At 43.4% G+C, this 27,592-nt stretch overlaps 1 protein-coding gene across 1 annotated transcript in view; it reads right to left on the bottom strand.

The window, feature by feature from the left end:
• The window catches only part of LOC114500711 (general transcription factor II-I-like), a 162,765-nt gene that overhangs the window by 45,137 nt on the left and 90,036 nt on the right, over positions 1-27,592 (bottom strand). The window contains 6 exon segments of the mRNA XM_036020083.1: positions 818-883; positions 1,810-1,840; positions 7,105-7,807; positions 16,124-16,307; positions 22,239-22,304; positions 23,207-23,317. Of these exon segments, the coding sequence (XP_035875976.1) occupies positions 818-883; positions 1,810-1,840; positions 7,105-7,807; positions 16,124-16,307; positions 22,239-22,304; positions 23,207-23,317 (1,161 nt within the window).

Genomic DNA, 27,592 nt, shown 5'->3' with positions numbered 1-27,592 from the left:
AGGTCCGTGAATCCCAGACTCATGCTTACTCCGTGCCCTCACAGCCTGGCAGCGCAGGAGAAACCGCCGACAGCTGGTGAGACTTATTGCTGGCTCCACCCAGGACCAGGTGTCCAACCCTGAGTTTCCAGAAAGGCCCTCCAGAGGTCCCCTGCCACCATAAAGAAGTGAAGAACCCCAAAAGTCTGTGTGGCGCACTTTGGGAAGAGGACAGATCTGAGGTCCAGCTTAGGCACTGCCACGCATTAGCTGTGGGGCCTCAGGGAAGCCATGTCCCCGCACCAGGTCTCACTCCCCTCCTGTGTAAACGAGTATTAGGGTACAGGGATTCGGTGGGATGGGATGAGAGAACTGTGTGAAGCACCTAGCCAGGGCCTGGCAAACCACAGGCACTTGGTAAAGAATAGCTTCCTCCCTGCTTCCGCACCCTCTCTCCTGGACCTTCTGGTAGGAAAATTTCTGCTATGTATGAGTCCTCTGAGAACCCGGGATGGGGGTGCCCCTGAGGACAGTGGGCAGTTCATGCAGTGGAGTGAATGACCTCTCCAGCCCGAGGCGGAGGCAGATGTGAGAGAGCGTGAGCGTGCTGACCGAGGAGGCTGCGTGCAGTGTTTCAGAGGGTGGGGTTCTCTGCAGTGCCACAGTCTCCCTGGGGGCCCCTGCCCTCTCTCAGTGGGTCTGAGTCCCTTCCTCCCCTCCCCCTCCTTGTTCCTTTGCAGGGAGCAGCTGGGATGGGAGCTGGGCATGATGTCCCTCTGAACACAGGCCAGCTGAAGGGTGGGCCGGGACGCCCTGACCCTGTCCGGCCCCTGCTCACCGTATCTTGTGTTGAAGAGCAGCTCCACCTGCTTCCGCAGGGGCCGGATCACATTGCCATGGCTGCCTGAAAGGCAAGAAGCAGCCTGTTGAGCCTCCCCAGTGGCAGCAGCTCCGTGCTCCTCAGCGCATGAACCAGCTCTGCTGGCACCAAAATGACCCTTGGAGGGACCTTGGAATGGGGAAGGCCGGGATGGTGGTGGCAGGTAACCTCTTCCCTCACAAATAGCACCCCCCAGACAGGCCGGCGATTCCTGGACTCAAATACTTCCTTGGGAAACCCAGTCTAGGGCATCGCCAGGCCTGAGTGGAGATCTGAAAGGTTTTGTGGCCCAAGAAAGATCATGGTCTTTCTAGGTTAAGTGGCACTCCAGATCAGCTCAGCAAGTCTCCTAACTAGTGAGGAAACGCTAAGCCTGCAAATTGAGTATGCCGCCACCAGGTGGCAGTGGGCTTTTGTTAAACTTCCTGGTTCCCCTGCCAGGCTGGGTTTGGGGGAGTGACCCATCTCCCCTCTGACACCCACTCACTCCATTTCAGGGGCAGAGACTCCTGAGATGAAACAGGTCTGTCCTCACCTCGATGTCCCTTCTGGCCTACTCTTACTCTCAGCGGGAAGGGAATGAGCTGTGTTCCTGAGAATGAGCATGTCTGATGGACATGAAGCCAATTTTGTGCTTTCAAGCCTCAATTCTACTTGCTCAGATAGACCAGGCTCAGTCCTCACCCTTAAGATCTTTGTGGAAAGAAACACAGTGTGTATACAAACAAAAAAAGGCAGTCTTGCAATTTCCCTTACCAGAATGAGCTCCTGTACCTCTGACCAGGTACCTCCTCATTCTAGAAAATAGGTCTGCAAACCTCCCACCTCAGGTAGCCCACAGGACTCCCACCCCGCAACGGGGTGCTGGAGACAAAGGAGAGACGAGGGGCAGGGGAGGGCAGCAGAGACAGGGTGGTGGGGTGAAATGTGGGAGATGGACAGCGCCTCACCCTCCACAGGTCTCTCCTCGGGCCGCAAGTCCTAGCAGGGGCCTTTGAAAGAGAACACAGGATGCTGGGAAGCCACGCTCATCATCCCCTGCACCCTGTGTTGCCAAAGTCAGGCCAGACAGGTGGGGAATGGCAGGCTGGCAAGCTCTGACACTGCAGCATGGCATAGTGACCCCCAGAAGGGATCAGGGACCTCCACTTAGTACAGGCACCCCACCCTTGTCTCCATGTGAGGAGGGCGGGTGCAGAGGCCAGGCAGCCCACCACATTTGGTAAGCACTGCCTGGCGGCCACTCCTTCCTACAATGCACTGTGTTCTGTTCCAGGCACTAAGGACGCTCAGGAACAAGACAAAGCCCTGCCCTCCAAGTGTGCTGCAGACACAACACAATGCCAGATGGTAGTGATGCCAGTAAGAGAAACAGATTCACACGAGGCGACAGAGGGAGGGACAGGTGGGGATGCACAGAGCCATCCTGGGCCAGGCGAACAGGGGTTGGACTGAGGAGGTGGCTGGCAGGAATGGATTCAACCTTGTTTCCAGGTGCTTGCCCGCAGGTGGCAAGGAAGCAGGACAGTGCACAGGGGAGGATTCCTGCAGGAGGGGAGTGCCTGGGCTGGATCCCAGTGTCCTGGAAAAGCAGTGGGATGGGAGGGACCCGGGGCAGGGATGGGGTCAGACTGAGGTGATGGGTTTGGGCTGGAGGATGACATGCACATGTGGACACTGGGAGTGGGGTGACTGGGATAGGCCCTCAGCAGAGGCCTGTATTGCCAGGGCTCATAAACATGCAAGATAATACTTGGGACCCCTCACATGTGTCTCAGGAGCCAAGGGAGCTCCAGTGGGAATGGAGTTGGGAAAGGCGTCAAAGAGAGGGGACAGCGAGCTCAGGAGGGGTGGCTGCCAGGTTCTCCAGGAAGGGCACAGGGGAGAGCAGGGGGCCCCGCCTGGCTGGCTGTGCTGAGGCAGTTGGTGTCCACCCTGTGAGCAATGGGGAACCCCCGAGTGCAGGGCATCATCGGGTCACCATCGGACAGAGGATAGACTGGAAAGGGAATGGCTAGGAGCCCAGGGGCCATTCAGAGCCCTCTAAGTCATGCTGGTGAGGTGCCTGGAGGCTTGGCCAGGAAAGCAAGGACAGAGGAAAGGTGAGCAAGGGGGCTGGATTTACCTGCCTGCTTGCCTGCAGCCCTGGTGTTCTCTGATCTGCCCCCAGCCCCAACCAGGGTGGCACCTGGTGAGTGGCCAGCCTGGGCAGCTGGTCTAGGGGTCTGCAGTGAAGCTTGTGTGCTAGGGAATGGCTGGACAAGGGGATTGAATCCAGGCTGCAGAGGTGACATGGGACAAACGAAGGGGTATCTGATTCTGAATACAAGTGGGCAATGCCTAAGGCTGGCCCAGCAGAAAATTCAAACAGAGGCAAAAAGTCAGTGACAGGAGGCGAGGCCTGGGTCACCAGGGCGGTGAGTCCACCAGCACAACTTGACCTCAAACGTGACTTTCCATTTTGATTCCGAGAGGCCCCCAGTGCCCCTGCTGCGCCCGGAGGCCCACACCCGTCTGGGTCCCGGAGGCTGAAGAGCAGCCAAGGGAGGGCTTCTGGAGAAAAGTGGCTTACTTTCCCAGCCCGGCTCCCTCGGCCTCTCCCCAGGATGGAGGCTGCCAGTGCCGACTCAGGTTTGATTCTTTATGGTCTTAGTTATATGTCAGGGATCACGGGGATGGGGCCCACACTGCTCCCTGGTGGCGTTGGGAGGCAGATGGCAGGGAGAGGTCTAACGGTGGCGCCAAGGCTGTGACAGACTTTCTCGTGGGCTGTGCAGCCTGCAGGCCCGTGTGATGGGCGCTGCCCGAGGAACGCTGCCACTCTTCCACGGCACACCCGAGTCCTAGGCCCTCCAGACTCTTCCCCTCTGCAGTTCTGCCCTGGGTAGGACTGATGTGTCAGCCCCGCAGGTGTGAACTCAGAGGCCCTCACTAGGGGCTCGTGTCCTGGAGGGACAAGGGATTTGCAGTCAGGAGCTCAGCACAAGTGTGGGCCTGGGGGCCAGAGAGCCCCCTACCACCACCACCAAGACCCACAGGCCTCGTCGAGGGGCTTCTCCCTTGGATAGGAGAGCACCTTGACCTCCCCACACCTGCAGACACCTGGGCAGAGGCAGAGACTCCACCTCTGGCTGCTTCCGAATCTCCTTTTCTCCTGACCCACGTCTGCGGCAACAACCTCAGATGCCCTGTGGAGGAGGCTGGGATGTGTGATAGTGGGAGATGCACAGAGGGCTCAGAGCAGAGCAGCCACTGTCCTGAGCACTTTCCTCATATCGTGTCATTTAGCCTCCGATCAGTACTATGTGGCATGGACAGTCTGCAGAGGTGACATGGGACACCATTTTACAGATGAGGAAAGTGAGGTACAGAGCAGTCAAGTAACTTGCCCAAGGGCACACAGCGGGGAAGTGGTAGGGCAACCCAGGCTGTCAGTGCTGAGGTGAGGTCAAGAAAAAGGATTCACATTTATTAAGCACCTACTATGTGTCAGGTGTGTTATGTCCACATCTTCGGTTTATGTTGACAAAACCTGAGAGAAGGGCATCACTGTCCCTATTTTTATAGATGAGGAAACTCAGGCTTAGAAGAGAAGCTCCATTCAAGGTTATTAAGGTGCTTCAAGTCCAGTCAGCTGATGCCAAAGCCTCCTCGTCCAGGAAGCCCCACAGGTTTGCTGCTCCAATGCCATTGATTCTACCTCTGGGAACATGTTTTGAAGTACCCTGGACCCCCCTGGCTGGCATAGCTCAGTGGATTGAGCGTGGGCTGTGAACCAAAGTGTTGCAGGTTCAATTCCCAGTCAGGGCACAAGCCTGGGTTGCAGGCCATGGCCCCTAGCAACCACACATTCATTTTTCTCTCCCTCTCTCTTTCTCCCTCCCTTCCCTCTCTAAAAATAAATAAATAAAATTAAAAAAAAGAAGAAAAAGAAACACAACTCATGGACTTGAGTTGAATTCTGTAGTGAAGAATTAAAAAAAAAGAAAAAAAGAAAAAAAAAGTACCCTGGACCCATCGCAGCTGAGGCCATCCCCACCATGATGGGCCGTGGCCTTTAGGGGCAGGTGGGGACTGTGCTTGCTGTTTCACAAAGTCCTCGGGGGAGCCCAGTGAAGGGCTGAGCCTGCAGGGGGTGCTTGGCACACCCTAGTGAAGAATTAAATGAGCTCCAGTTTGGACCAAGGGAGATGTAAGGGGACATTGGGGAGTCCCTGTTGCTTTCTTCTCCCCTACCCCCTACCAACAGTCAACTGAAGGAAAAGACCTTGGGCAGCAGCAAAAAGAATTTAAGCTAGACAACAGTAGGCACTGCCTGATGACTGATTATAATTCACCTCCAGAATCATTTATCAGGTGGGCCCCATCCCAGGGGTTGTAAAAGCACAGGAGAGGGCTCAGCTGCAGGTACTAGCAAGGTGAGGAGGGACTGTGCTAGAGAGGGAAAAAACCACTTGCTACCAGAGGGTGAACTTCTTTCCAAATAAGGTGAGGGGAGGGGGTGGCTTTCAGACTCAGAGAAAGGCAAAAGCAAGCCTTGAAAGACAGGTGGGAAGCTGGCCCAGGGGGCAGGAAGGACTTCAGCAAAAACCCAGAGGCAGGTGAGGCGGCAGGAGCTCCTGGGTGTGGGAAGGCAGAGCAGCGAACAGGCTGGTTCGGTGGCTGGCACAGGCTGGAGAGCGTGCCCTGCACCGTGAGGGCCAGAGGTGGGGAAGGGGTCTGAGCCAGAGACCCACCCTGTCAGACCTGACTTCTAGGATCATCTCCCAGGAGGCACCCACTGCCCCGGCCACTTGTCTCAGCCTCTCGTCCTCACCCCAGCCTCTAACACAGGACCCCAGGGTACACCTGGGCCCTATTCTCCTCTCAGCTCTACCTCTCTCGTTCCTGGGCCCAAGGCCCTCCCAGGGCTCTCTGTCCTGTGTCAGAATCCAAGGAGGCCCAGCCCTGGGCAGGTGCGTGTGTTCGGGGACGAAGGAGGGAACTCCTCCTGCAAATGCCCAGCCTCTAAGAGAGGGGTCGGGTCCCTGTGGCTGTGGCTGCAGTGGCCGGGGAGGAGGGCAACAGCGGGGAGCTGGGAGCCATGAGCCATGACCCCTACACACAGGAGACCGTGACTCAGGTCCGCTGGGACCATGTAGGATCAACCAGTTAAATGGGCTGGTTCTAAACTGAAAATGAGGGTGAGGAAAAAAACCACCCAATAAAACCAAAAGACTGTAAGGCACAGAGAACACAAAGTACAACACGCAGCTCACCAGGAGGCAAGTGCCCAAGCATAAACAGAAGAAAGTCCCTGGAGAAGGGGAAAGTGAGAACTGAGGCCAGAGCCTGAGCCATCACGCACGGGGAAACGGGGGACGGAGGACGGGGGCTAAGTGAGGGGTGAGGCTGGAGACGGCTAAGTACTGCTCTGTGGCACCTGGGAGAGACCTGGGAGAGAACATCAGAAGTGACTCCATGGGTGATGGGCAGCTGGCTCCTGCCCTGGGGCAAAGTGGCCAGGAAGCCCTCAGAGACCAGGGACTTCCAGCCACCCTTGGGCTCCTGGGTGGGCAAGGGCCAAGAGGCAGGCAGGGAGACCGGGAGCACCCTCTCTGTCCTCAAACACCTCCAGAAGCTGCCACGGTGCCACATACCTGGTTTTCCTCCCACCTCCTGGGTTCCCCTCCTGGCATGCCTGCCAAATGCTCCTGGGTCCTGGGCCCTCTCCCCTCCCTCCCCTCCCTGCCCTACCTCACTGCTAGGCAGTTGGTTGGCTTTAAATAACACCTACGTGCTGGTGACTCTCAATTGCTCTCTCTCCTCCTCTGCTGAGACGCCACCTCCCACCTGCCTCCTGCATTACAGTGATCCCTCACCTATTGCAGGAGTTACATTCCAGAGAGCCCCGAGATAGGTGAAAATCCACAAAGTAGTGGTGTTATATTTAATTATTTATATATATTTTAAGGCTTTATAAACCCCACCCACACTCCTATAAACCTTTCCCACTCTCTTGATAACCTTACCCACACTCTTATAAACACTGCACATGCTCTTAAACACTTTCTACACTCTTAAACTTACGTAATTTTAACAACATTTAAATTCTATACGGGTACTCACCAGTGAAGTACATTACAACTTGAATGATGAAGATCATGAATTATGTAGCTGTGCAGTACTGATGGTGATGAAGGTGATGACAATGAGATGAATGTCCTGCACAGCCAAGAAGAGCATTACAGCTCTTCTGAAGGCACCACTTTGTCAGGCGCTTCATCAGGTGGTGCAGTATCTTCACCCTGGGCTGTAACTTCTATTTCCGCTGAAGGTGTACACGTAACTGATCTCTTCATCCGAGCGATGAACATAGTTGTGGGGAGTTGCTGGTGCTGCTTTTCATCTGCAGAGGCAGCTTCTCCATGCAGAGAAATGCTGAGTCCAAAGCGTCTCTGAAATTTGTAAAACCAGCCCGTGCTGGCACTGAATGGGGTTGGTCTGGTGGGAGAAGCACTCGACAGTCCTGTTTTTGTGTTGTCATCTTCATCTTCATCACGGTTGTGAACATCCGTGCTTTCCGCAAAACTATCATAAAGTTTCTTTGCTTTCATCCTGATGGTGTTGGTATCCAGTGAGATATTCTTCTTCCTGCAGTCATTTATCCACAGGGCCAATGCAGACTCCATCCTCACAATGGCCTTATTGCGGGAAGTGACCACCCTTTTTGCAGTTTTGTTAAAAGTCATTGTTGCTGTAGACCTAATATTCTTCTCGTCTTTCTTTATGTAGCGAACAGTAGATTCGTTGATCCCGTAATGGCGGCCTACAGCTGCGTAGCTTTTGCCTTCCTTTAACATGTCCAGAAGTTCCACCTTTTCTTTGATGGTAAGCATATTCCTCTGGCGCTTGGGTTCACTGCCAGAAGCCTTAGAAGGTGCAGGACGTTTGGGTGGCATCGTAGGGCTTGAAATAAATTCAAACTTTTACCAAAATTTCACAAAAACACAACAGTGCAGAGCAACATTACACGCAGTGGTCAGACATTGATGTGACGTGGACAAGGAGAGATGCTGAACATAGGGACACAGTGTGTGAGAGCATACAGACCAATGCCACGGTCACTGAGCCAGTCAGCACCCAGGATACAGAACACAGTGCTTTGGTTGCTCACCTTCCATTCCATCAGCCAATAGTGTGCCGTGTACAATCTCACACTGGCAAACTTGCACAAGTGGTAGCAGCATACTGAATTTCTATTGTGTACAATACGGTATTTATCTGCTGATGAAATACATACTGTATTTTATTTCAATTTAATATTCTTTTAATATGTTTCAATGAACATTTTCATATTTTATATCGTTTTAAATATTTTAGGCAAAAATAATTAAAGTCATAAATATTATATAAATAACCTATGTACCCCAAAATTCTGCGATATAGCATAAACTCCATGATACAGAATTAGATATATTTAAAACACTGCTTACTGATTATGCTATTACAGTTGTCCCATTTCCACCCCTTCACTACCCTCCACCCTACATACCCTCTCCTACCCACATTCCCCCCTTTAGTTCATGTCCATGTGTCATACTTACAAGTTCTTTAGCTTCTACATTTCCCATACTATTCTTACCCTCCCTCTTTCTGTTTTCTACCTACCATTTATGCTACTTATTCTCTGTACCTTTTCCCCCTCTCTCTTCCTCCCACTCTCCTGTGGCTAACCCTCCATTTGATCTCCATTTCTGTGGTTCTGTTCCTGTTCTAGTTATTTGCTTACTTTGTTTTTGTTTTTGTTTTAGGTGTGGTTGTTAATAATTGTGAGTTTGCTATCATTTCACTGTACACATTTTTTTTTACCTGCTTTTTCTTAGAAGTCCCTTTAACATTTTATATAATAAGGGCTTGGTGATGATGAACTCGTTGAACTTGACCTTATCTGAGAAGCACTTTATCTGCCCTTCCATTCTAAATGAAAGCTTTGCTGGGTAGAGCAATCTTGGATGTAGGTCCTTGCCTTTCATGACTTGGAATACTTCTTTCCAGCCCCTTCTTGCCTGTAAGGTCTCTTTTAAGAAATCAGCTGACAATCTGATGGGAACTCCTGTGCAGGCTACTGTCTCCTTATGTCTTGCTGCTGCTAGGATTCTCTCCCTCATTTTACTCTTGGTTAATGTAATTATGATGTGCCTTGGTGTGTTCCTCCTTGGGTCCAACTTCTTTGGGATTCTCTGAGCTTCCTGGATGGACTTCCTGGAAGTCTATTTCCTTTGCCAGATTGGGGAAGTTCTCCTTTATTATTTGTTCAAATAACTTTTCCACTTGTTGCTCTTCCTCTTCTCCTTCTGGTACCCCTGTAATTCAGATGTTGGAACATTTAAAGATGTCCTGGAGGTTCCTCAGCCTCTCCTCCATTTTTTGGAATTCTTGTTTTCTTCCTTCTTTTCTGTTTGGTTGTTCCTTTCTTCCTTCTGGTCCACTCCATTGAGTCCCAGTTTCTTTCCCATCACTACTGGTTCCCTGTACATTTTCCTTTATTCCACTTAGTATAGCCTTCATTTGTTCCTCTAATTTGTGACCAAATTCAACTAATTCTGTGAGCATCCTGATCACCAGTGCTTTGAACTGTGCATCTGATAGGTTGGGTATCTCTTCGTTGCTTAGTTGTATTACTTCTGGAGCTTTGATCTGTTCTTTCCTTTGAGCCACTTTTTTTTGTCTTCATGCATCTGTTACGTAGGGAGGGGTGGAGCCTTAGGTGTTCACCAGGGCGGGCGGGGAAAGCTATGTTGCTGCGTTGTGATGCTGTAAGTTGGGGAGGGGTCTGAGAGAGAACAATGATGCTTGTTCTGCTCTCTGCTGGATTTCAGTCACTTCTGCTGCTTTCCCCAAGTAAACTGGGCCTTTCTGGTGCTGATTCCCGATTGGGTGGGTTTGTGCACATTCTAGGACCCTGGGGGTCTCTCTAACGAACTCTTCTGTGAGGCTGGGAGTCTCTCCTGACACCTCAACCCCCCAGGTATATTTGGTTGGTGTTTTGAGGCTTTATTTCCCCACCCTGAGACCCTGGGTTGCGCCGTTGTCTTGTTTCCCAGTTTTATCTGGTTTATCTGCATGGGAATATAGGACCACCAGTCTGCCAAGTGCCTTGTGGGCCAAGCCCCTTCACAATTTGTCACCTCGCTGGGTCTGCATGTTGCTACCTTGCATGCCCTCGGTCCGCCAGCCACAGCCTTGCGGTGAGTCCTCTCTTTTCAGGCCACCTGACTCCGCCTCTCCTACTGGTCTGGATGAATGTGTCTATTTTATTAACTTCTTGATTGTCGGACTTCAATACAGTTCAATTTTCTGTCAGTACTGCTTGCTTTTTTCCCCCCCCCTGAATTTTTGTTCTCCTTATTTTGGTTGTGCAAGGAGGCACAGTGTGTTTACCTCCACCTCCACCTTGGCAGAAAGTCCAATATATGTATATTTTTAAAAAACCCGTGATACAGTGAAGCCATAATAAGTGAACCGCAATATAGTGAGGGACGACTGTATCTAATTCTGTATCACAGAATTTTTGCTATATCGCGGGGTTTTGTGGCACATAGGTATTTATATAATATTTATGACTTTAATTATTTTTGCCTAAAATATTTGAAATGATATAAAAATATGAAAATGTTCATTGAAACATATTAAAAGAATATTAAATTGAAATAAAATACAGTATGTATTTCATCAGCAGATAAATACCGTATTGTACACAATAGAAATGCAGTATGCTGCTACCACTTGTGCAAGTTTGCCAGTGTGAGATTGTACACGGCACACTATTGGCTGATGGAATGGAAGGTGAGCAACCACAGCACTGTGTTCTGTATCCTGGGTGCTGACTGGCTCAGTGACCGTGGCATTGGTCTGTATGCTCTCACACACTGTGTCCTTATGTTCAGCATCTCTCCTTGTCCACTTCAGTTTATATGTGTTTATAAGAGTGTGGGAAAAGTGATTGAGAGTGGGAAAGGTTTAGAGGAGTGTAAGAAGGGTTTATAAACCCACAAAATATATTTAAATAATAAAATAAATACAATGCATTTTCGTGCATTTTCACCTATCACGGGGTCTCTGGAATTTAACTCCCACAATAGGTGAGGGATCACTCCACACTTAATGTATGAATGTGTAGGGAGGGGGGTCTTGTTTATGGCTCTTCACTAGGGTTGGGGTTTTAGAACAAGCCATTTTGCTCTGTTTATAAGAAACTAATAAATCTTAAACTACAATTTATTGGAAAGAAAAATATCTATTAGCAACAAGTTCCTCCCTGTGGAGAATAGTTCACCTATCATCTTAAGGTATGTCTCAGGCCCTTTTCCTCTTTAGCTAAATCTTTTAAAAAGACACATTCCTTTATTTAATACCAATACAGACAGGTGAGCTTGCCTGATTGTACCTATTCATCAAGGTGGTCATTACCTTCCCCATTTACTCAACAGTACCAGAGCATTATTAGAGAAATGCAGCAGAAGCTTTTGCAAATATGACTATTGTCCTACTAATGTTATTTACGTTATTGTTAATAGCTAAAAGGTATGTCAGAAAGCTTTTAAAAAATCAGTTATAATATGATCATGGTTCAGAGACTCATTCAAAATGGAAGAACTTAAAGTGAAAGCCATGCCTTTCAGGAGATGTAAACCCATACCCACTCCCTGGGGGGTGGGGTGAGTACTGCTTGATCTAAACCCATCAAGACACTATCTTTCCCATGCCTGTGCCTGCTTCAGGAATAAGCACTTGACACAATTCTAACCAGAGAATTAAGACCACATCCCAAGGTGTCCTTGCTCTCAAAGAAACATAGGTGGCTACTGTCTCTCCTGCAGAGACATATCTAGCTGTGAGGCCTAGACTACTGCATCTGGTTCAAGACCAGCCTAAGGAAACTATCAAAACAAGGAAGGAAACCTGGCAGGTGTGGCACACTGGACTGAGCGCCAGTCTGTAAACTGAAAGGTCGCTGGTTCAACTGCTGCTCCAGGCACATGTCTGGGTCGGGTTGTGAGAGGCAACCCATCTATGTTTCTCTCCTCATTCTCCCTCCCTTCTCCTCTCTCTAAAAACAAATAAATAAAAATCTTTTTTAAAAAGGAGGAATCTAGAAGAGGAGGAGTAAAGCCCCAATTGTCACAAGTTTCAATCACCCTATCTCTGATCTCCTTGCTACATGAGATAAGCAACTCCCTGTACTAAGCTAATTTGAATAAGGGTTTTTGTTACCTCTGCAGAAACCCTAACTGCTGTCTTTCCTGTTCCAGGTTGAAAAATTTCTATTTGCTTTCATACTTGTTTGGCTGGCTATGGAATTTGAGATTCAAATCACTTGACTTAGAACTTGGAAAGAATTGCTTAATTAGCAATACAACATCCTTTCCTGCTTAAAGTAAGGTTTCTCATCAGTGTGGTTTCATTCTTTATGGATGACCTGGTTTACTCTCTAGACCCAAATGATTTTTTCCCCTTATCCTTAGGGCACTGAAATTTTATGACGTGACTAATTTTTGATACTTTCCTTCTATTTTCACTTCAAGTCTGACGGCACTAGATGACTCAGTATATCCATTTTTGTGTCTCACGGACAGAACCTTCATTACAATCTACAAGACTAACAACCTTGTAACCCAATTCCATTGAAAAAAATTTTTAATGTAAATTATTGATTATGTTATTACAGTTGTCCCATTCCCCCCCTTTACCCTGCACACCCTTTCCCATCCATATTCCCCCCTTTAGTTCATGTCCATGTGTCATACTTACAAGTTCTTTAGCTTCTACATTTCCCATACTATTCTTACCCTCCCTCTTTCTGTTTTCTACCTACCATCTATGCTACTTATTCTCTGTACCTTTTCCCCCTCTCTCTTCCTCCCACTCTCCTGTGGCTAACCCTCCATGTGATCTCCATTTCTGTGGTTCTCTTCCTGTTCTAGTTATTTGCTTACTTTGTTTTTGTTTTTGTTTTAGGTGTGGTTGTTAATAATTGTGAGTTTGCTATCATTGTACTGTACATGTTTTCTATCTTCTTCTTACAAAAGTCTCTTTAACATTTCATATAATAAGGGCTTGGTGATGATGAACTCGTTGAACTTGACCTTATCTGAGAAGCACTTTATCTGCCCTTCCATTCTAAATGAAAGCTTTGCTGGGTAGAGCAATCTTGGATGTAGGTCCTTGCCTTTCATGACTTGGAATACTTCTTTCCAGCCCCTTCTTGCCTGTAAGGTCTCTTTTAAGAAATCAGCTGACAATCTGATGGGAACTCCTGTGCAGGCTACTGTCTCCTTATGTCTTGCTGCTGCTAGGATTCTCTCCCTCATTTTACTCTTGGTTAATGTAATTATGATGTGCCTTGGTGTGTTCCTCCTTGGGTCCAACTTCTTTGGGATTCTCTGAGCTTCCTGGATGGACTTCCTGGAAGTCTATTTCCTTTGCCAGATTGGGGAAGTTCTCCTTTATTATTTGTTCAAATAACTTTTCCACTTGTTGCTCTTCCTCTTCTCCTTCTGGTACCCCTGTAATTCAGATGTTGGAACATTTAAAGATGTCCTGGAGGTTCCTCAGCCTCTCCTCATTTTTTTGGAATTCTTGTTTTCTTCCTTCTTTTCTGTTTGGTTGTTCCTTTCTTCCTTCTGGTCCACTCCATTGAGTCCCAGTTTCTTTCCCATCACTACTGGTTCCCTGTACATTTTCCTTTATTCCACTTAGTATAGCCTTCATTTGTTCCTCTAATTTGTGACCAAATTCAACTAATTCTGTGAGCATCCTGATCACCAGTGCTTTGAACTGTGCATCTGATAGGTTGGGTATCTCTTCGTTGCTTAGTTGTATTACTTCTGGAGCTTTGATCTGTTCTTTCCTTTGAGCCACTTTTTTTTGTCTTCATGCATCTGTTACGTAGGGAGGGGTGGAGCCTTAGGTGTTCACCAGGGCGGGCGGGGAAAGCTATGTTGCTGCGTTGTGATGCTGTAAGTTGGGGAGGGGTCTGAGAGAGAACAATGATGCTTGTTCTGCTCTCTGCTGGATTTCAGTCACTTCTGCTGCTTTCCCCAAGTAAACTGGGCCTTTCTGGTGCTGATTCCCGATTGGGTGGGTTTGTGCACATTCTAGGACCCTGGGGGTCTCTCCAACGAACTCTCCTGTGAGGCTGGGAGTCTCTCCTGACACATCAACCCCCCAGGTGTATTCGGTTGGTGTTTTGAGGCTTTATTTCCCCACCCTGAGACTCTGGGTTGTGACGTTGTCTTGTTCCCCAGTTTCACTTGGTTTATCTGCATGTGAATGTGGGACTGCTGGTCTGCCATGTACCTTGTGGGTCAAGCCCCTCCACAATTTGTCACCTCGCTAGTTCTGAGTGCTGCCACCTGCGCACCCTGGGTCATCCAGCTGCTGCTTTGCAGTGAATTCTCTCTGCCCCGTGTTCCCAACTCTGCTTCTCCTACCTGTGTGAATGAATGTTTCTTGTTTAACTCCTTGGTTGTCGAACTTCCATACAGTTTAATTTTCTGTCAGTACTGCTTGTTTTTTTTGTTTCTAAATTGTTGTCGTCCTTCTTTTAGTTTTCTGAGGACGCACAGTATTCTACCTAACCCTCAGTCTTGGCCGAAAGTCTCATTGAAACGTTTAGTTTAGCAATTACATTTCATTGTTTCCTAGAAAACTATCCTCCAATTGTTCCCTTTTAGAAGTATATCTAGTAATTGTTCATGGATGTAATGGGAAGTGTCCATGTATTTGTATTGTAGAAATCTGTTGATAAATGCCCTCTTAAGTTTTTTAAAACTTTTACTGTAATCTCAATAGAATCTAACAGAATACAAAATACGAAAATGTATGATGAGGCTGTCATTTTAAAATGGAAACATTTATATATCCAATTCTGCACTTAAAAAAAAATTAACCTATAATCTTTTTAAAAATTTTTCTTTTTATTTCTTTTTCGAGAGAGTGGAAGGGAGGGAGAAAGAGAGGGAGAGAAACATCAGTGTGTGGTTGCCTCTCACGTGGCCACCACTGGGGACCTAGCCTGCAACCCAGGCATGTGCCCTGATTGGGAATCGAACCAGTGACCATTTGGTTTGGAGCCCACACTCTATCCACTAAGCTACACCAGCCAGAACTGCACTTAGTTTTTTATTTTTACTTATTTATTTTTAGACAGAGAGGAAGAGAGGGAGATAGGGAGAGAAACATCAATGTCTGGTTGCCTCTCATGCACCCAACAGTGGGGACCTGGCCCACAACCCAGGCATGTGCCCTGACGTGGAATCAAACCCGTGACCCTTTGGTTCGCAGGCCAGCACTCAATCCACTGAGCTACACCAGCCAGAACTGCACTTATTGTTTTAAAAAAGCTCCTTGTGCCCTGGGCAGTGTGGCTCAGTTAGTTGGACACTGTCATGTAAAGCAAAAGGTCACCAGTTTGATTCCTTTAAGACACATAGGTGGGCTGTGGGTTCAGTCCCCCATTTGGGTAAATGAGAGGAAACAGATACAGGGTCTCTCTTTCATCCTCCCTGCCCCACTCTCTAAAAATAAATAAATAAAATCTTTTAAATTATAAAAAAACAAACCTTGTCACAGCCTTTATTTCAATGCTAAACAATTTAGATCATTCTACTATATTAGTTTTTTCCCCCATTTTTATTTGTATTACTTCATTCATTTATTTTTAAAGATTTTATTTATTGAATTTTAGAGAGGGGATGGGAGGGAGAGAAAAAGAGGGAGAGAAAGATGAACCTGTGGTTGCCTCTAACAGGCCCCCAACTGGGGACCTGGATCTCGCAAGCCAGGAATATGTCCTGACTGGGAATTGAACCAGTGACCTTTCAGAACACAGGTGGCACTCAATCCACTGTGCCATATCAGCTAGGGCTTGTATTGTTTCATTCATTTTCAATCTTACAAGTTACATATATCTCCATATATGCTGTAAAAAATTGAGACCTAAAAACAAGACAATAATACTATACTACTACTTTTTTTTAGTATATTTAGCAGGAAATTAGAAAAGAAAAAGACAGTTCTATGCAATCAGGTATAACAAGTGTTCATGTTCCAAAAGCCAACTCGGTTATAACTGACAGAGACACCCCGACACATGGAAATCAAAACAATATATAATAATTCAAACTTAATTTAAATTTAGCCCTACTGACTGAATATTTGTCAATAATATTTTTAAAAACTCACTAATCATGAACAAAGATAAAAGTCCAGAAGTCTTACTTCTTAATCACAAAACGAATCCTTTCCTTTGCAAGTAATATCCTCTCAAGGCGAGGAATTCCATAAGTAGATGGCCTTCTAAAAGGAATCCCTTCTGGAAGTCCTTCTACACAAAGATCTTCAACATGTGACTGGAAAAGAGGGTATGGGATCGTCACAGGACCTTTGGCTTTTATAGCTTGAGCTTTAGGGATGACAAGAGAAAGAGAAAAATCATTAAATGACAAGGATTAAGCACAAAATAGTTGAATATGTATTGCTCTGTAACTTTTATAAAACTTTGTATTTACTTCTGCTTATTATAGTTCCATCAGAAAATAGTACGGAAGAACTAAAAGGAAAAGAATACCAAAGACAACAATGTTCTATATAACTGGATCTGCAATGAACTCAAGTATGTTGTACAGTAATGTAGACACAGTCAGACTCTCTATTGAAATCTGAACCAAAAATGAACCCAGAAGAACATGTCAGTTAATCTCAACTAATGAATACAATATGGAATGAAAGAGGAGTATTTTTGAAACATTTAAAACATGAGTGTAAAAGAATTTTTAAAAACATAAACAGAAGATTTAACTAAAAATTCTAGATTTATTTACCCAAGAGGAAAAGAATACAAGAGCCTCAAAAATGAAGAGCATGGGGAGTGTTAAGAATCAAATACACTCAATAATATCATAGTAATTTTGTATGGTGACAGACAGATAATAGACTGATTATGGTGATAGTAACTTTATATAATACATAAATGTCAAAGCATTATGCCATACACCTGAAACTAACATAATAATGTATGCTAACTATTTTTTTAAGATTTTATTTATTTTTAGAGAGGGAAGGGAGGGGGAGAGAGAGAGAGAGAAACATCAATGTGCAGTTGCTGGGGGTTATGGCCTGCAACCCAGGCATGTACCCTGGCTGGGAATCGAAGCTGCGACACTTTGGTTTGCAGCCCATGCTCAATCCACTGAGTATGCTAACTATTCTTAAATTAAAAAAGAAAAGACTATAATGAGTAGATCTTCATTTTATTAAGCTATAAAGGGTCAATTTTTCTGAATAGGAGACATTTAAGTATCACTGAGTATTAAATATGCTTTTATGTGTGAGAAGAGAACTGAGATTAAGACAATGCCTTTCTCTCACTCAACTCCCTCTTTGAAACAGACTTTTGAGAGATGAAATGACATGATATTTGGGACACTGGAATTTTAAAACATTCTTGCATGAAAAAGAGATAGATGGGACAAAAGAGAAAAAGAAAATACTGTAAAATGTTAAAGGCTGCTGAACTTTAGTGATGAATATTTAGAGGGCCTTTATCCTTCACTTTCATTTGTGTTTGGAACTTTTCGCGATAAAAAGGAATTAAGAAGTATTAGTATGTTCATGCATAATACAGGCACATTTATAGTTCATATTAAAATTTCCACAGGTAAGCCTTTTGTCACTAAGTAAAACAATGCCAAGTTTTCTATGACTACAGACACATACCATACACATTTCACTCTTCTTTAAAACGCTTCCATCTCATTTAATTCACACAGCACAGTCGCCTACAATGCTTTCTAGTAGCTGAAAGAACAGTGGAGATGCTCCTGACCCTGCCCAAAAGGCCCCAAGCAAACACGACTCCTGTGGATTCCACTCCACCTCTCCTCCCTCAGAAATTACCATGACAACAGCTCAATTTTCTTTTGCTGGTATTTTACATAAAAGTCTATTTGCTACATATTAATATCTGTACTAAAGTTTCAAGTCTACCATGTTACATATTTAATATCTTTGTTAATATGCTACTCCTGAAAATCATATTCACATTTAACAATGCAAATAGCTTCCCCTAAGGCAATCACCATGTTATACTGCTTCCTGTGTAGAACATGTTTTCAGTTTTCACCTTTTTTTTTTACATTTCATTTATTTATTTTTAGAGAAAGGGGAAGGGGAGGAAAACAAAGAGGGAGAGAAACAGCCATCATTGCCTCTCACGCGCCCCCGACCACCCAGGCTTGTACCAGGAACTGAACCAGTGGCCTCTCACTTTGCAGTACTACACTCAACCAACTGCCCCACACGGGTCAGGGCCAGTATTTGTTTTGAAGTGGACCAATTAAAATCACTGGCAAAACACTCTGACCACGGAGAAGTGAGATAAACCCCGGAGGGTGTGGCTCCGTGGATTGAGGGCAATCTGAAAGGTCCTCAGATGGGTCCCCAGTCAGGGCACACGCCTGGGTTTTGGGCCAAGTCCCCAGCTGGGGATGTGCAGAAGCAACCAATTGATGTTTCTCTCCCTTTCTTTCTCCCTTTCCTTCCTTTCTCCCTAAAATCAATGAATGACTAAATAAACAAATAAGAAAAGTGAGATCAATGCTAAGAGAACCTTAAAAAAAACTAAAAATTTTAAGAAATGTTATTTAATTAATTATTAAGTTTACTCTAATTCTAAATCTTGAGGTTCATTCATGAGAAACAGAGAAATGTTAATTCCAACTTCATTAAAGTAAATAATGCCAATGTGGTTTATCATTTAAATACTTCCAAATTCAGTCAGTCATAGAGAATAGCATCACAGAAATTAGATTTCCAAGTTAAGTCAGTATATTACACAATTTTACTTATAGTTGACAGCAAAGTATCCTCCAATAACAACAAAAACCTCAGCAAAACATGTATTTAAAAATAATTACTATTTTTTATTTTTCTTATTATCATTTCATCCTAACATGAGGACATTTTCATTTGCTTTTTTAATTTTTAATTTTTACTTTTTAAAGATGTATTTATTTATGTTTAGAGAGAGGGGAAGGGAAGGAGAAAAACATCAGTGTGTGGCTGCCTCTCATGCCCCCAGCTGGAGACCTGGTCCACATCCAGACATGTACCCCAACAGGGAACTGGACCAGCGACCCTTTGGTTCCCAGGCCAGCACTCAATCCACTCAGCCACACCAGGGTTCATTTGCTTTTTTAGACAGAAAGAGGAAGGGAGAGGGAGAAACATTGGTGTGAAAGAAGCACAAATCGGTTGCCTTTGTATGCATCCAGACAGGGGATTGTACACATCCCGACTGGGGGGTCACAAGTCTCTGTGCCTGGACAGGGGATGAACTCACAACCTAGGCATGTGCCCCGACTGGGAATTGAACCCACAGCCTTTTGGTTGCAGGACAATGCTCAACCCACTGAGCTATACCTGCTGGGGCTGTCACTATTTTTAAGGTGAGCATTTGATATATACCATCAGATGATGACAAACTCCTTGTTTCTTTTATTACTACATCAAGTACAGAATAGTAAAACAAAACTAACTTGTGATTAATTTAAAGTAAGTTACATATCAACATAAAGAAAATAAGGGCATCTACATGAATACTAAATTTAACATAACAGATTAAGATACACTATTACTTAAGAAAGTAATCTTCAATTAAATCTCTAAGAACCAGGACTTTGCAGCATATCTGGGTGGGGGGAGGGGCAAAGTCGGTTTACAGTTGTTTGTATGAAAAACAATGCAATTACTTTTTTAAATATATTTTATTGATTATGCTATTACAGTTGTCCCATTTCCCCCCTTCTCTCCCCTCCCCGCTGTACCCCCTCCCCCTCACATTTCCCCCCTTTAGTTCATGTTCATATGTCATACTTATGAGTTCTTTAGCTTCTACATTTCCCATACTATTCTTGCCCTCCCCCTATCTATTTTCAACCTACATTCTATGCTACTTATTCTCTATACCGTTTCCCCCTCTCTCCTCCTCTCACCCCCCTGCTCCTAGCCCTCCATGTGCCCTCCATTTCTGTGGTTCTGTTCCTGTTCTAGTTGCTTGCTTAGTTTCTTTTGGTTTTGCTTTAGGTGTGGTTGTTAATATTTGTGAGTTTGCTGTCCTTTTACTATACATGTCTTTTCTTTATCTTCTTTTCTTAGATAAGTCCCTTTAGCATTTCATAAAATAAGGGCTTGGTGATGATGAACTCCTTTAACTTGACCTTATCTGAGAAGCACTTTATCTGCCCTTCCATTCTAAATGAGAGCTTTGCTGGATAGAGCAGTCTGGGATGTAGGTCGTTGTCTTTCATGACTTGGAATATTTCTTTCCTGTAAGGTCTCTTTGGAGAAATCAGCTGACAGTCTGATGGGAACTCCTTTGTAGGTGACTGTCCCCTTATCTCTTGCTGCTTCTAGGATTCTCTCCTTCGTTTTTACCTTGGCTAATGTAATTATGACATGCCTTGGTGTGTTTCTTCTTGGGTCCAACTTCCTTGGGGCTCTCTGAGCTTCTTGGATTTCTTGGAAGACTGTTCCCTTTGCCAGATTGGGGAAGTTCTCCTTTATTATTTGTTCAAATACATGCTCAATTTGTTGCTTTTCCCCTTCCGATTCTGGTACCCCTTTAATTCGGATATTGGAACGTTTAAAGGTGTCCTGGATGCTCTTAAGCTTTTCCTCGATTTTTTGAATTCTTATTTCATCATGCTTTCCCGCTTGGTTGATTCTATCTTCCTTCTGGTCCACTGTATTGTTTTGAGACTCAGATTCCTTCCTTTCACTATTGGCTCTCCTCCACGTGTCTTCCTGCATCTCTTTTATGGTAACCTGCAACCTTTCATCTAAATTGCGCCCAAAGTCCACCAATTCCGTGAGCTTTCTGATCACCAGTGTTTTGAACTGCACATCTGATAGATTGGCTATTTCTTGGTCGCTCAAAAGGATGAGTCCTGGGGGACTGATCTGCTCTGTTGGAAACATATATTTCCGTTTCTCTTTTTTTTTTTCCGGTCTAGTCACTCTTGTTACGGTGGGGGGCGGAGCCTTAGGTGTTCACCGGGGCTGGACACCCCAGTCACTAGATTGTGACGTTATTTGTGGGGGCGGGGCGGGAGCGGGGATGGGAGAAAACAATGGTGATAGTTCCGTTCTCCTGGACTCAGACCCTGCTCTGGGCTCCCAGGCTGCGAGTTCTGCCCTGGTCCACAATCGCTACCCCTCTGGGTCTGCCAGCCGCAGCTTGCGTCCTCAGGGATCACCGCTGCATTCTTGCGCCCCAGATGGCTGTCGCGCTGATTTCGTGCCAAACTTTCCCTGACCTCCACACGCCGCTGATCCGCACCAGCCCCGCGCCGCCCAGCTCATCTTCTCCTACCAGTCCGGATGAACGTGTCTACTTCAACTTCTTGGCTGCCCGACTTCCATTCAGATAAATCCTCTGCCGGATCTGGGCGTTATTCTGACTGTGAATTATTGTTGTAAATTATTGTTGTTCTAATCTTGGTTGTGTGAGGAGGTACAGTGTGTCCACCTATTCCTCCATCTCGCCAGAAGTTGCAATTATTAATAAACAATACAAGAATAAACTTTCACCCTGACTGGTGTGGCTCAGTGGGTTGGACGTCGCCCTGCAAACCCAGAGGTTACCAGTTTTATTCCTGCTCAGGGCACATACCTGGGTTGCAGGTCTCCAGTTGGGGGCACACAAGAGGCAACCACCAATGTTTCTCTCCCTGTCTTTCTCCCTCCCTGCTCCTCTATGTAAAAATACATAAATAAATACATAAAATCTTAAAAGAATAAATTCTTTCACATACTCACAACTGTAAATCTGCTTTTGCCCACCTTGCATATAAATAAACTCCCAAATATACATACTGAAAGTTTTAAAAACTGCTTATTGATACCTAAAGGGAAAAAACTTTTCCTAAGCTTTGTAGAAATCTAGAAACAAATACTGTAACATCTGGACACACACTACCCAATAATCTTTCGAGGGACAGATATGTAAAAGTAAGGCACAATTTACTAATAGAGCTGGACGTTCTCATGTTAGATGATCAGTAACTCCATTGTTAAAAACCTATGAACAAGCCCTGGCTGGGTAGCTCAGGTGGTTCCAGTGCTGTCCTGATACACCCAGGTTGCAGGTGCCACCCCTGGTCAGAGCACATACAGGAATCAACCAATGAATGCCTAAGTAGGTGAAATGAGAAATTCATGTTTCTCTCTGTTTCTCTCTCTTCCTCCCCCTCTCTCTCTAAAATCAATAAATTAAAAAAAAATTTAAGGAACGCTTACGAACAAAATATTACAAGAAGTTTTTAGTTTAGCTTACCATATTTTCTTTCAAACAACTCTTCGACTTGTTTGCGTAGATCAGTAATTCGAGCATTCCATTTCTCTGAAAATTGAAAGTTAAATCTCAGTAAGAAATACCTCTTTGGGGGAACTAATAAGTTCTGAGGACTACCTAACGTCTAATAACTGTTTTCTATATAACATATCCTCATTTTTTTAATAATCTATCTTCATTCTACCTAATCTATCTAAAATATATAATTTTATTGCTTTCCTAAGAACTTTTTCCTTTTTGGTTCTTAGAATTTGTTCAATAGAGGCTGTTTTAAAGTTGATTTTTTGAACACTTCATACCAAAGTCCCTCCTTTTAGTCTTATAACCTCTCAGAAGCAGGAGGGCACAAAGACCGATACAACACAATAAACACTACAAAGTGAAGGCAAAAAAAGAGTGAGGTCTCCAAGGTCATTCAGGGATGTTTCTAAATCATGTCTAGGTTTTATGAACATGAGACTGTATGACAAGTTAAAACATTAACACACTGTCTTAAAAGTATAACAAGCTACATGTTCTATCTACTCAAAATGGACATCACAAACACAATCTGCCACTAATGTTTTCTTTAGTCCCTTCAAAAGGCTACTGGCAGTAGCATTTCTGGTTAGATGAGCTGCTGACAGTTACACAAAGAAAAGAAAGAAATAATGAAAAAATGAAAAAAATAAACGTTTTAAAAAAATAATTAAATTACTAAGTCATGAACACTGATTTAAAGTCTACTAACTGTAATTAACATCACAAATGGAATGTCTTATGCTCTGGTAAGCCCAAACTACGTTTAAACAATGTAAAGTGACTTCAAACTGTCCATGGTTTTCCTCAGAGTAGATTATGAAACAGTAATACATTGGACAGCATGCCCCTCGAGAATGTCGAAACTTTTATCACTAACACAAGAAGTTCAGAATCAAAGAAAAAGGGCGTGTGCTTAATCAGGAACTTACCAAAGTTGAACTCCCTCACTTTCCGTTTTCCAGCATTGGCAGGTTCGGTGACTGGCGGCTGGGGCGGCTCATTGCTCTTTGGTCTCTTGGTAGGTGGAGAATAATCATCATCTTGGAAAAGAAAACTGTCATCAGTGGGGGGGACAGACTAAATGAATTACAGCCATCACTTGGTAAATCCTCAACACTCAAAAGATAAGGGGAGCTTGAAATCATTATTCCTGTACTGTCGTTTTCAGCACATTTTTCCCAGTTACATTTGAAGTTTTCCTACTCTACTGGGGTGTGCTCAAGTGAACATACCTCATTTTCCCTGACTTCTTCATTGTTTTTCCTTTTTCATTGGCTTAATTTGAACTGTCACTGGAAATTTCTCCTCTCATTAACTGCTCTGAGATAACTGCCTAGAATTATACTCTTATTTTGTCTTTCAATAAACGGTTTTGATGGAGACAGCTACCTACTATTACACAAATATATCAGAAAGGGGAGAGAAAATACAGCTTGAGTGGAAAATTAGTTAAACTTACATAAAATTCAAGCACATAAACAGGGAGGATGAACAACTATACATCAAACACTTAAACACAGAATATAGAGAATTAAAGAAATATAGCTATATTATTTGTGAAACAGGTAATACTGATTTGGTCAGTACAAAACCTATGTAGAAGTGAGCAATCAGATATTTAGGCACAGAATACAGACTTCAAGAACACTTCTAGCAGAAGTTCATGTTAATTTGTTCGTAGATAAGTCTGTGACACAATACTGCTATGATACTTTAACATATCTAATGCTAGAATTAAGGCCATTTGGCTCAAATAAAAAAAGTTCTCACTATCATCATATAGTCCCTGAAATTGTCACTGCACACTACTAACATTTCTCCTCAAATACCATATGTAAATTATTATTTTTTTTACATCTATACTTTAAGTATAGGATAGAAAATAATTACTGTGTAAAAGATACTACCAATAACAAAAGGTACCATTAAACTATAAGCTACCTTTTTAGATCAGTATAATTTTCATTTTCACTTTAAAGATCAAGAAACAAGCTCAGAGAATGTTTGTTATGCAACTTAATCATGTCACATCACTAGATAATGCGGGAGAGATTAGTTTATGGGTAAAACTCTTTCCACTAAACTAACAGGTAAATGCTCAAACAGATAACATGAAATCCAAATTCAGCCTAATATACAATGTCTCCTGGACGAGTAATGGGTAACTATTATATATGCTATACATATTAATCCAGAAAATAATCTGCTTAAAGCCTGAAAAATTGTGCATCTCATTGCTATCACAGCATTGAGTACATTGTTGCTCGGGTGCACTGACTTTGGGTTTTTCCTATAATGCCCACAGATACCCCGTAAACCTGACTACAGGAGGAAAAGGTACCAATGTCACCAATAGCAGGTGTAGTGCCACTATGATCCAATTTACGTGCTGGCAAAGGCAAAAATGCTACTTTGGGGGACATTATTTCAGGAAAACATCATAAAAACAACTTACAACACTATAAAAGCTTTCATGTGTTGAATACTACTGTAGAAATCCATGTTCAAATACAGAAAAAAATCCACGGCACAAAACTAGTGAAAAAGGACCAACTACTAGTAAAATAAGACATGACTATGTCACCTGGGTTTATAATTATTAAATTACAACAAGAATTAAAAATGGTCGAAAGATCTATAATAGATTATTTAGGTAATTAGACTTAAACCTAAGTAGGTACATTTGAGAAAACATTAGGTATCATTCACTCATTTGGCCTTCAATTCTGGAGACATGCTGAAAGAATAAACCCTCTTTTCCAACCTCCTAACAAATTTTTAGAACCCTAAGAGTATTTTTATGCTAGTTTCCAAAAGGTAAAAGGAAATATACTAGTTTCATCTATAAATATTATCAAAGCATTTTAAATATTTAATATGAATATTTCTTCCCAAACATTGAACAATGATTTAAAACACAATTATTTTCCCCATAGGCTAATGTTGCCTAAAATATTTATAGATCATCATTTAAACTGGTTAATTAAATTACATAAAATGATAAACAAAGTATAGCTGTAGGATGATAATGAAGAACTGCAATGATTATATTAATCTCAATGATCATCTACGCTGTTTGAAACAGCGGCCAAGGTGAAAGGCCAAGAGTGCTTTTCTTTAGTGTCAAGACCTCACTTCTTCAGTCTAACCTAGTTTAGAACACAAAGGGTTTAGCAGTATAAATACATGGATAAAAGTAACCTCATTGATCATAAACAGAAGAAAGGCAAGTCTGGGAGAGTGTTTTTTAACAAGACAACAATGATTTCAAATCTTTAACAAAGATTATAAAAAATTAAAAAGTGTTACCACATTTCTGAAGGGATAAATAATGAATTTTAGTCTATTACATGTGAATGAATACAGATTAATTATTTGTGATGATAAAATATCACACCACATATTACATTAAGAGTAACTCATTTAAATCATATAAATAAAACATAAAATTAAATCACAATAGCTATGAACTTAGCCACATCTTCCATTTTTTCTCCACTCTGCTGGAAAAATACCAACCCTATAATTGGTATTAAGAAAGGATGAGAAATGTTTTTATTGACTGCAAAATCAAAATTATTTCTCTGCAGCAGAGAATATAAAGAAAACTCCAAGACTCTACCTCTAATACCTGGGTCCAGGAGATAGCACCATTTCTAAATATCATGGTGTTCCAATTTTATAAACAACCACTTTTGTGTAAAAAGATACATATTTCAGGATGCTTCAAAATTAAGCCCAAACTACTCATAGCATCAAAACTAAAGGCTTAAAAAAACAACTTTCAAAATATTTTTAATGTACAAAACCTGTTAATCAGAAATGTTATTCTACCAGTACTGACACTAGTGATTCCATGACTTAAAAGATGGCAGCAATGGTCCCCAACTCAAAATTTGTACTTACAAAAAAATCTCTCTTTTTCTTTTAGCATCACCTTTACAAATACAGTTAGAGATAATACAGACTTCAGAGCTAAAATATGTTATATAATCTCATCGGTAAATGCATAAACAGAATATGAAGCTTTTTCTGATACTTTTGTCATGACTCCACTCACAAAATCTTCACATGCTAACCTACTTGGTTACAGGTTCTGTGAACTCCCCAGTTACATTTACAAGATAAGCAGAGCTCTGACTGGTGTAGCTCAGTGGGTTGGGTGTTGTCCTGCAAACTGAAAGGTCCCTGGTGGATTCCCCATCAGCACATGTTCCTGGGTTGTGGGCCAGGGCATGTGATTGATGTCTCTCTCTCATGTCAGTGTTTTCTCCCTTTCTTATTCCCTCCCTTCCCCTCTCTAAAAATGAATAAATAAAACCTTTAAAAATAAAAAGATAAGCACAATAATTAATCAATCACAAACAGCATAGCATATCAGCCCTATCTGTAGAACATACCCAGAATCCAACCCCTTATACCATCCTATTCTACCATCCTATTCTGAAGCACCATGTTATCTGCCCTAGATCATTCTAACAGCCTCCCAAGTTGGATTTCTGGCTTCCACTATGCTCTGCTCTCAGACTTTTGCAACACAGTGGCTCTGTTTCTCCAAAGTGAGGAACAAAACCTGTTGCTCCTTTTTTCAACACCCTCCAGTGAACCTTGCCTACCTCGCTCACTCCTAAACCCTTGGCATCTAGTGCAGTCCTTCTCCCATACATACAAGTTGCTTGGCATTTGCAGAATGTTTAAATGAACATTTCAATAAATGCAAGCCTTAATTATATGCAGCAGCCAAATATTTCCCTACATCCTAAGCATGAATTTCACAAAAAAGGATACCACCAGAGAATGACAGGTAATCCAACTCCTGAAGCTCTAAAACAGTGCTGCCCAAATTGTAGTCCATGTCCTGTATGAGGTGATGTGAACCAACTGCATGTTCAACTGCATTCTTTTGTTCAAATATTTATGAATATTTTTAAATGTATATGAGAAAGAAAGGAATTTAAAAATTTCAAAGACAGTTTTACTTTGGAAGATACAAAATTCACTTTTAAATGAATCTGCATAAAATCAATTTAAAGGAAAAACTAAGTAATGAATAGGGTAAGGTTGGGCCACAGCAGAACAAACATATGTGAATGGCTCAGGTTTGGGAAACAATGCCCTAAAGGAGAACTGCATGCTTAGAGAACCTCTTTGAAAGCAAAAAACTTCCCATATTAGCTTGTTTCATAACAGCTAGATCTAAGACAAGGTTGAGCTAAGACATTCTCAGCACACCTCAAAGATAAGCCTGTCAAAGACGGGAGAGCAATTTGATTTTACCCAAAAACATAGTCATGGTACTTATGAAATTAAGGCTT

The sequence above is a fragment of the Phyllostomus discolor genome, chromosome 3 (genome assembly GCF_004126475.2).
Source record: "Phyllostomus discolor isolate MPI-MPIP mPhyDis1 chromosome 3, mPhyDis1.pri.v3, whole genome shotgun sequence".
Lineage (NCBI taxonomy): Eukaryota > Metazoa > Chordata > Mammalia > Chiroptera > Phyllostomidae > Phyllostomus > Phyllostomus discolor.
Note: the sequence above shows the minus strand (reverse complement) of the source record. Positions and strands in the feature narration are given on the sequence as shown.